Source organism: Camelus ferus, chromosome 5 (assembly GCF_009834535.1).
Source record: "Camelus ferus isolate YT-003-E chromosome 5, BCGSAC_Cfer_1.0, whole genome shotgun sequence".
Classification (NCBI taxonomy): Eukaryota; Metazoa; Chordata; class Mammalia; order Artiodactyla; family Camelidae; genus Camelus; species Camelus ferus.
The window spans coordinates 94,892,612-94,902,139 of record NC_045700.1 but is presented as its reverse complement, the minus strand read 5'-3'; the positions used below and the strand labels follow the sequence as shown (position 1 = coordinate 94,902,139).

General features: G+C 44.1%; 1 protein-coding gene across 4 annotated transcripts in view; it reads right to left on the bottom strand.

The window, feature by feature from the left end:
* Positions 1 to 434: 434 nt before the first annotated feature.
* The window catches only part of LRRFIP1 (LRR binding FLII interacting protein 1), a 142,898-nt gene continuing 133,804 nt past the window's right edge, over positions 435 to 9,528 (bottom strand). For 3 of the 4 annotated variants that reach the window (XM_032480633.1, XM_032480635.1, XM_006177793.3), the window contains 5 exons: positions 7,187 to 7,236; positions 5,379 to 5,496; positions 4,655 to 4,734; positions 2,882 to 2,986; positions 435 to 1,314 (listed from right to left, as the gene is read on the bottom strand). In XM_032480633.1, coding sequence (XP_032336524.1) covers positions 1,204 to 1,314; positions 2,882 to 2,986; positions 4,655 to 4,734; positions 5,379 to 5,496; positions 7,187 to 7,236 — 464 coding nt within the window. In that variant the 3' untranslated portion in view covers positions 435 to 1,203. The remainder of the gene's footprint in view (positions 1,315 to 2,881; positions 2,987 to 4,654; positions 4,735 to 5,378; positions 5,497 to 7,186; positions 7,237 to 9,528) is intronic. The other variant, XM_032480634.1, reaches the window with a different exon arrangement.

Genomic DNA, 9,528 nt, shown 5'->3' with positions numbered 1-9,528 from the left:
TTAATTACATACACCCAGCTCAAGTCCCTACACCAGCATTCTCCACCTGTCCACATGAGGCGCAGTTATGGGTGATATTATCTTGTTTTGTTCTTGCTGATATCCTGAAAAGCCTGCTGAACCAGCTTTATTTAAAACACAACCTATACAAAGAGTAATTAAAAATAAGTAAGTAGCCAAACTTCGTCTACTTTTGTCCTTGAAGAGATCTGAGTTGTCTCCACTTCTACACTTTACTTTTCACTTTGAGTGCTGATTCTTGTAAGTGTTTTGTTCTTACTCATTGTGAATATAAGTTCTTTTTTAAACAGGGAAAGAACATTGAATTGATTTGATATGCTAACAAAATAAAAAGATGACCCAAAGTATACAGAACAATTCATATGAAATAGTTAAAGATCTTTCTCAGTGGGGGAAAAAAACACATTGCTAAAGTCTTTCAACATTTCATTTTTTAATTTTTCTAATAGTACATTCTTTAAAAGAAGTTAACAACTTCAATCCCAAATATAAGGATTCAATAATGCGAATGAAAAGCTGTCATTTTCAGAGAAGCTGTTGCCTAATTACCCTGGAAAAAAAGTATTCTTTTGATTGAACTGATGCAAAAATCCTTTAGAAAAGCTTCACTGTTGCCTGTAAAGAGTCTTCTTAAGGTCACTTTTACTTCTAGACCATCCCCTTGTTTCTAGTGATAGAGTTTTGCTTGGTAATGGCTTGTGGTTCCACAGTGTTTTTTGTGTATGAAAAGCGTAGACTAAGAGATACTACTGAAGGCGCTCAAATTGTAGATTCTGCCATGAAAGGAAGTCCCAACACCTTAACATTTCCCCTTAATTTTCAGCAAGACACAGGAAAAGAAAACTCAAGTCCCACTTGAATCTTTGATCACCACGTTTACGGCATTAAGAGGCTGCCTCCCTGCTGGGAACAGAGCTCCCACCGCCCAGTGTGCTTATCGAATGGCCTGCGGGTGGGAGCAGCCGCCCCAGCCCGCGTCGGAGTCTGCAGATGGAGGCATCCGGTGGCTGCTGGGGCTTCTGACGTGATCCTGCCTGCTTGGGGGGGCACGGAAGAGCCGGGTGCTCCCCGGGGGTGTTTTCTCAGAAGCAGGGCAAGCAGCAGCACTCTCAGACAGCAACAGAAAAGCCTACAGAACAATGCTCTCCATTCACCCATCTGTTTCCAGTTCACAACTGGCATTTACTGCTGGGACAAGAGGACACTCCTATTGGCTTTCATTTTTTCCAGACGCTTCACTAAGTGGCCGTTGCTCACCTCGAGCTCTTCTGTCTTGTCCAATGCTGAGCGAAGCTGGAAATAAAGACGAAAGGCAGTGAGCTCCGATTCCAATTCTACCGAAAATGACAATGACAACCTGCACCTACTGATATCCTAAAAACGCACATACCTACGTGTGTATATACATATAGTTCTTAAAAAGCAACACAAGGCCCAAGATTCTGGCCTCATGAGTGACTAGGGAAACCTCCTCCTCTGAAACAACTAGACCCCAGACATGGCACAGTCTTGGGGGTCCCGATGGCCTCACAGAGGTAAGTGAGGCAAACATCAAACAGACGAGAGCTGAGCCAGGCCAGCTGGAGGAGGTGGTCCCCACAGCCCTGGGCAGCCGGAAACCAATGCAGGAATGCCTGAGGCCAAGATGGTCACACCCTGGAGCCTGGACCACAGAGCCTGGGAGTCACAGCAGAAGCCACGTCAGCAGGGAGCTGCCTGGACCAGCAGGTGGCAAAGCAGAGAGGAGGTGCCCTAAGGTGGATGTTTAACAGCCATGTGGTTGTGGAGTTGGGCACCATCAGAACAGAGTCTGCGGCCCTGTTTCTCACCCAAAACCCTCATGGAGGGCGGGTGGGGTCCTGAGGCGAGTGAAAGCCCCCTGCCCTGCCTTTCACCAGCAGAGGCAGAGTCAGAAGCAGAAGCAAGCCCTCTTTGTGGAAATCCCCCAAGTCAGGTCTGGAGTATTCCTACAAAGGAAAATCAAGCATAACCTCATGAAACACCAGACACACGACAGGACAAACCGTTTGAGTCAACAGAAGCAATAGGCAACAGAACTAGACCCTATGGACTGAAGGTGATTTAGTTGTCAGTGTGGAAAACAGAACAGCTGTGTATGAAATCTTCAAAGAAATAAGGAAAGGGAATTACGTAAATTGAAACAAAAACAAAGTAATGTACACCACCATACAACAAGAAGCCATCAGGAGTGAGCACACTTTAAAAAAACAAAAGAGGGTGGACTGGAAGATCTATGCAAAAACATTACACAACAGAGAGGTAAGCAGACGGGAAGTTGAAAAGACAGATGGTAGAGAAATGCAGAGGGTCAATGAGGAGGTCTGATGCCCTCTCATCAGAGTCCCGGGGAGAAGGTGACTAGGGAAGAGGAGTTACTTAAGGAGATCAGGGTTGGAAATTTTCCAAATCTGATTTAGAAAAAAGGCTTCATGATCAAAGAAACACAACACGTCCCAGGCAGAACAGCAGTAAATGCACATATAACACATTAGAGTGAAACCATAGAAAAATCAAAGGCAAAAAGAACTGCAGAGGGAAGAAAATCACCTAAAAAAGGCCCACAGTCAGGGCGACAGGCTTCTCAGCAGAAGTGGGAGACAGTGGCATAATAGTTACAATCACCGTAGAAAAAGCCCGACAGTGATTCTGGCCCTGAGCTCCTAACTGGCCAAACTACGACCTCCTTCATGATGTGAGCGTGGCCCTCAGAGTGGTCTGGGATGGTGATGTGTCAACAAATAGTAATCCAGCAGATTTCCTGGCGCTCAATCCTCCTTCTGCTCTCCCAACTAGAATATCCTTACCCATTCTTTTCCTAGAAATAGCCTAGAAAATGTACCTCTCTTTGAAGTTTCCGTTTTTCAGCCTTAAGTTCATCTTCTATTTTTTCAGCATTTTCAGCAGCCAATTTATAACGTGATACTTGACTTTCTAACCTTATTACCTAAAAGGAAAGGAAAAACCATCTGTATAAATTGATAGGCCTGTTTTCTTGCCCCAGTTGCTTTATTATATTTGACATCAAAGGATCTAATTTAATAAAATGGGAGAAAACACTGTGACAATAATTATGATCTACCATTTTGGGCTATTACAGAGGTTCTAGCCAAGCAAGCTTTTGTTCATATTTCCAAGCAAACCCAGGACTGACACTTATTAGGGACTCATTTCCTCTCTGACTCTAGTCCCAAAGTGTGGTTCCCATTGTGCTGACCCAGTGACACTATCTCTCCCCTCTGTGGGACGATCCTGCAGAATGATGCTGTCGAGGTGATGATTTCATCAGGACCTCAGCTCCAGTTTGATCTCTCCCAGGGGCGGTGGGGTGGGGAAGCAGGAGAGGGAGGAGAGAGGCAAGGGGCTCAGAGAGAGGGGTGACAGAAGGTGGCTCTGAGGTGGCCCAGGCTCTGAGGTGAAGGAGGAGCAGCCAAGCTCGCTGGAGATGGGCATGCTTCAGAAAATGCATCACTTTCTAGGGGCTCTCCTCATTTTGTTTCATTGAAGTGTAGTCAGTTTACAAAGTCGTGTTAATTTCTGGTGAAAAGCATAGTGATTCAGTTCTACATATATATACATATATTCCTTTTCACATTCTTTTTCATTATAGGCCATTACAAGGTATTGAATATTGTTCCCTGTGCTATACAGTAGGACCTTGTTGTTTATCTATTTTTTTAATCTATTTTATATATAGTAGTATCTGCAAATCCCAAACTCCCAATTTATCCCTCCACCTCTGCTTTCCTCTTTGGTAACCATAAGTTTGTTTTCTATGTCTGTGAGTCACTTTCTGTTTTGTAAATAAGTTCATTTGTCTCATTTTTTTTAGATTCCAGCATATGAGTGATATCATATGGTATTTGTCTTTCTCTTTCTGGCTTACTTCACTTAGTATGACCATCTCCAAGTCCATCCATATTGCTGAAAATGGCATTATTTTATTCTTTTTTATGACTGAGTAGTATTCCATTGTATAAATATACCACAACTTCTTTATCCAGTCATCTGTTGATGGACATTTGGGTTGTTTCCATGTCTTGGCTATTGTAAATAGTGCTGCTGTGAACATTTTCTTCTTTTTGCTTCTACAAAAATTCCAAACAGTTCCAGCCACAGATACCCACAATGGAGGGGGTTTCCTCTCTCCCTTTGGTTAGGACACAATTTGGCCTGGAGACCTAGAGGCATGAGCTCCCCAAATCTAGGGACCAGAGTGGGCAGCCTGGCTGGGAGGGAAAGAGAGAAAATCCAGGCGAGAAGGATGTCCCTGTGGGAAGTGTTTTTTAATTAACCAAATTGTTTTTAAATAGCAAACTTTTAAAAAACACCCTAACCGCATTAGGTACTTTCTATGACTAACCTTGTTTATGGAGGATTAGTACTGGTTATAATAACCCAGATCCTACTAACGACCTTTCCCTCCCTCTGCTCTTTCCTTGCAGGAAACACACGGAGAGACTTGCTGCCTTGTTTATCCCCACTCAGGACCTTTTTTGGTTCTAAAATTCTCTGCTTCTTTTTGTCCTCAGCCTTTCAGGGTGAGTTCTTTCTCAGTTAACTTCAGTTAACCATCAGTTTGGCCACCTGTTATTGCTTAAAAGCGTGCACGTACATTTTGTTCTAATGCAGTTATCTCTTGCTCAGATTTTGCAAGTTTAAATTTGAGGTCGCTGATCTGTCTGTTGGCATCCCCTAAAGGTTGAAAGAGAAGGAAAATCTGTTAAGCTCTTGGGCTTTGAAATTGTTAAAACAATAGTTACTGGGACCCAAGTCCTTACTTATAATCGTCCTGCAAATCTGTAAGTCCTGGTCTGTGGCCCCCACCGCTCTCAGAGCTGAGACAGGAGGGGGTGACCTCTCTCCGAGTCCCCCGCTGGGAGCGGGGACATGTGGAGCGAAGAAGATAAAGAAATGGTGGGGGAAGGAGAGGTGGGGGGAGAGAGACTGGGCGCGCTTTTACCCCCTTAAGCCTCTTTCTAGTTTACTGGCACAGAAAAATACCTTCCAGTCTTCCCATACAATCAGCAGACCCACACACAGCTGTATCCCGCGTAGTAAGTGTGGTTTCTAGCAGCCGTTACATGGCAGCATCTGGGTGCACATTTTGGGGCACTTGTTCTGTTCCTTAGGCTCAGACAGAAACACCCTTGCCCACCGGCCCATCCTTGTTCTTGCCCACAAAGAAACAGCTTTGTGCTTTTGTACTCAAGGGTTTTTGAGGGGACGTGGGGGAACACCGGGCATTCTTTGCCCTGATAGATTTTTTCCTCCCCCACAAGGACAGTAAAAATGGCACGTGCCACAGGGTTCACGTCTACACCGGGGTTGACATTTACTTTGTAGGTCCATCACGTGCATGTCCGTCCCGTTTTCTAAGACAGCATCTTCAGGGCGTAGATTGTCTAGTCTGATGCTCTTCTGTCTCTCTTCCAGCTGCCCTTTGAGTTTCTTAATCTGAAAACACCCACCAATAAAGGATGTTAATTTCTCCATTCCAAGTGAGACCAGAGCCTCTCCAAAAGGAAGCAGCATGTAAGGTGAGAACCCACACCCCAAAGTACAATCCAATGTTGCCTTGCAGTTACTGTGTGTGTCTCTAGGGGCCAGAGAGACAGGGGTCACATAATCAGGCAGGGGAGAAATGGAGTAAAACGTTAAGTCCAGCAGGAAGATGGAGGTCCCTCCCCTTTCGTAGGGGAACAAACCCAGACAGATAAATGGAACTCTTCCTGCCAGTTAGTACTCTTCTTAGAAAGCAATAGTACAGTGGGTGAAAATGGAATAATATTTACAAAATCAGGCATGAATTATTTTGTAACTTCGGGCAAAAAGTTATTTCTAAGGGTGAAATTTCTCTTATATTCAGGAGGAGATGTTCCATACAATAGTTTGAATGATTACCTTTATTAAAAACTTTTTTTCAATTTTGGGAGGAGGTAGTTAGGTTTTATTTATTTATTTTATTTAAATGGAGGCACTGGGGGTTGAACCCAGGCCCTCCGGCATCCTAAGCATGCACTCTACCCCTGAGCTACACCCTCCCCCCTTTAAAAAGGTCACAAGTCAGTGTGCTAGTCAGCTTTGTTCTATTCACTAAGAAGCCAGGAAGGGCAGCCTGGAGTCTTGGAGGCACAGAAATACTGTCCCCAGCAGAGCCCTGGGCCTCCGTACAGAACCCAGTCAGGTCGTAGATTTGCCCCCTCCAGGGAGTCGGCCTCTACAGAGCTTTCTTCTCTCTGAGAGACACAAACGTATAGTAGTTTAACAGCCGTGATGGTTGAATTTTCTGGTATGTCACGGGGCATCTCCCGGCCCTAGTCCTGTCAACCTCCGCGCACCTGTGGGAAGTCCGGGCCCACACCCACCGCCAGGGGCGGAGCAGACCCCCCAAAGACACAGACTGTCCGTGCGGGCTGCTTTGAGAAAACAATTACAGAATGACCATGGACACCTATTTTAAAAGATCACAGGCACTTCAAGAGAACCCTCTCACCATGGTTAGTGCTCTCCCCCAAGTTTGAGCAATATCTTCAACTCTTAGAAAAAGTGAGGCAAATACCTTTGCTTGGGTGCTTATGAGGAAAAATGAGAGAAACTGAGCTTCTTTAAAAAGTAACTGTGAAATAACTGAATAACTACCCTGCATACGGGAAAGACCAAATAGGACAAGCGTTTAGCATTCCTTGAGGTAGGAGAGGCCAGCGAAGGGGAACGGCAGTGAGAACAACTTTGATCAGTTACAACAAGGAAACAGCTGCTGGAAAGCAGCGCTGATCCCTGAGAGATCACAGAGCTGACTCTCCTGGGCCAGCCGAAGAGGGGTGGTGTTGGACGGACTCGGGAACCCCCTCCTCAGAGATTAATCTAGGCCTTCTACACAAGCTTTTATGTTGAGCCACAACTCATGCAGAGTGTACCAAATTCAGACCACAGCCTTGAATCTCTGAGACATCCTCTCCAAATCTCATCTGACTGCTGATACTTTACTTGGGTAAAAATATGAAGAGCTCTGGTTGGCTTGATTATTATTTTCAGGCACAATGCATTAGGGGTTTCCTGATGAAGCAGGAAGGAAAAAAATGGGAAGGTTCCCGGTTTCAGGTGCCCTGTTCCAGAACGCGTAAAGTAATAAAAAGATGGTTACCTGTTCCAATAAGCATTCCCGTTCATCGATAAGCTTTTTCAACCTAATATCTAAAGAAATCAGAAAGATACAGGTTTAGGCGACCTCGTGGACTGCCCCTTTCAGCAGACAGCTAAACTGAAGAATGAGCACTGGGGTTAGTGAACTGATGATGAAGGTAGTAAGCACGTACCACAGCGAACGAGGCCACAGACAGGACTGGGGAGGAATTCAGCCAGGGGAGGTGGAGCAGGGCCAACCGCCCACAACATGCTTGTCTCATCAGGGCAGCATCCGGCTGCATGCAAACGGGCTAATCTTCTACTCTGGGTTAGCATGCAAGAGCTCTAGGGCGAAACCACACTGCAACACAAAATCTCACAGGCTTTATGGTTTCACGTCATTAGCAAGGTACAGACACAGGGAGAATCGCGATGAAATGGCACCAGTGTCTTCGTTAGTCTTGGCTTTCCAAGTTCCCAGCCCAGAAGTGTTTACCTTTTCTCATTTCTCTCAAAGACTCACCAAGGGCAGAGTTCTGACTCTAGGCTTATGAATCCTAAGTGTGCTGACAATACACCTGCAGACCCACCTGTCAAGAGCTGTCACTCTTCTGAGGAAGACGGCAGCAGTAGCCAAGGTCCTGTGATTCCTCCCACCCCGATACAGTAGTTTACATATACATAAGCACCTAGAAGTCCCCCAGACATCTCTCTAATGGGGTGCTGAGTGAGACAAACTCGAGAGTACAGAGAGGGATACGGAGACCTGGGGAGGATTTTAGGGGAAAAATCCTGCATCAGTTTCCAGGCAAAGTCAGGATGATGTGATGGTGATTGATGCTAACGCATGCTGTGCCCTGGCTGTGGGCCGGGCTCTGTCCAGCAGCTCACATCACCCCCGGTGACACCCACAGGTGGGCACTGCTACCACGCCCCTCTTCCACAGGTGAGGACCCGGCCCCGAAGCCTTCCCAAGGCCCCCAGGGCCGCACCCTTCACCACTGCACTCACTCTTTTCTGGATCTAAACAGAGACCTCTGAGTCAGACTGGACTGGCCTGAGGCCCTTCCTCCTGAGGGGACAGTGCTCTCACACTGCCCAGCTCTGGATCAGCTACGTGAAACGGAAATAACTAATACACAGTGCACCTTTGTTGTCATAAAAAAAAATCATCTATTCACGTCCTAATCCAAGTTACATGCTTTTCTCCATAATCGTTTTTCCGAACACCCTAAGCTGCTATTTTGAAAGGCACAATTACAAAATCAATGAAACCAGAAAATGTCATACATAAGATAAATGAGTTCCATTTTAATTTACATACAAATTGCTTCTGACAGCTGTTTTATCGTCCCTTCCATAAACCTACCCAACACTAAAACAATTTTTGTCATTATAAACCTGCCTCTTATTCAGTATCACTTTTTATTTTATCTTATATATTTTACATTCCCACATACAAAAACCACAGGCATCATAAGAAGTACTGAATATACTGGAAGGAATATATGAGAAAGATCTCGAAGCACATATATATATATTTACAATTTTTTTCTATTAGAAGACCTCAAATATCTTAGATAGCAAGTAAAAAACAAATATTAAAATGTAATAATAGCGCTAGCAAAAAACCCAAAATAAAACACGGGTAATCTGGTCTTTAGTCTTAAGGTGAAAATACAAAAAACGGAGAGAGAGAAATGAAACTTTTAAGGAGGAGACATTTTTAAAGCAGAATTGGAGAAGATTAAATAGTTTCAAGAAACTGGAAAAAAAAGTAAAATTATTTAATACAAAGAAAACGAGAACTGAAATAAGTCAGACAAACACTGTTATCACTTACACGGGCAATCTTAAAAATAAGACAAATGAATATTTATATAATATATATATATAGATAATGAAACAGAAACAGACTCACAGATGGTAACCAGTGATTACCAGGAGGGAGAAGGCAGGCAGGAAGGGCAGAATGTGGGTGGAGGGTTAGATTAAGAGGTACAAGCTACCAAGTATAAGATGAGTGAGCTGCAAGGATATACTGAACAGCACAGGGAATATAGTTGACATTTTATAATAACTTTAGATATAATATAATCTATAAAAATACCGAAATGCTGTTATGAACCTGAAACAAATATAATTTTATAAATCAACTATACATCAACAAAAAAATTTTTAAAAACGAGTATTGCTTTTTTGCAGTTTTAAAAATCAACAGGTCTCACCTGTGAAGTGAGCAGTGGTGCATCACGGGTAATGACTGTGACACTAACAAGTGTCGTAAACCTCTCCTCACTGGGCAGCCTTGTTCATCACTACTTTCCAACGCCCAGATTATAAGCATTAAAGACAATGCAG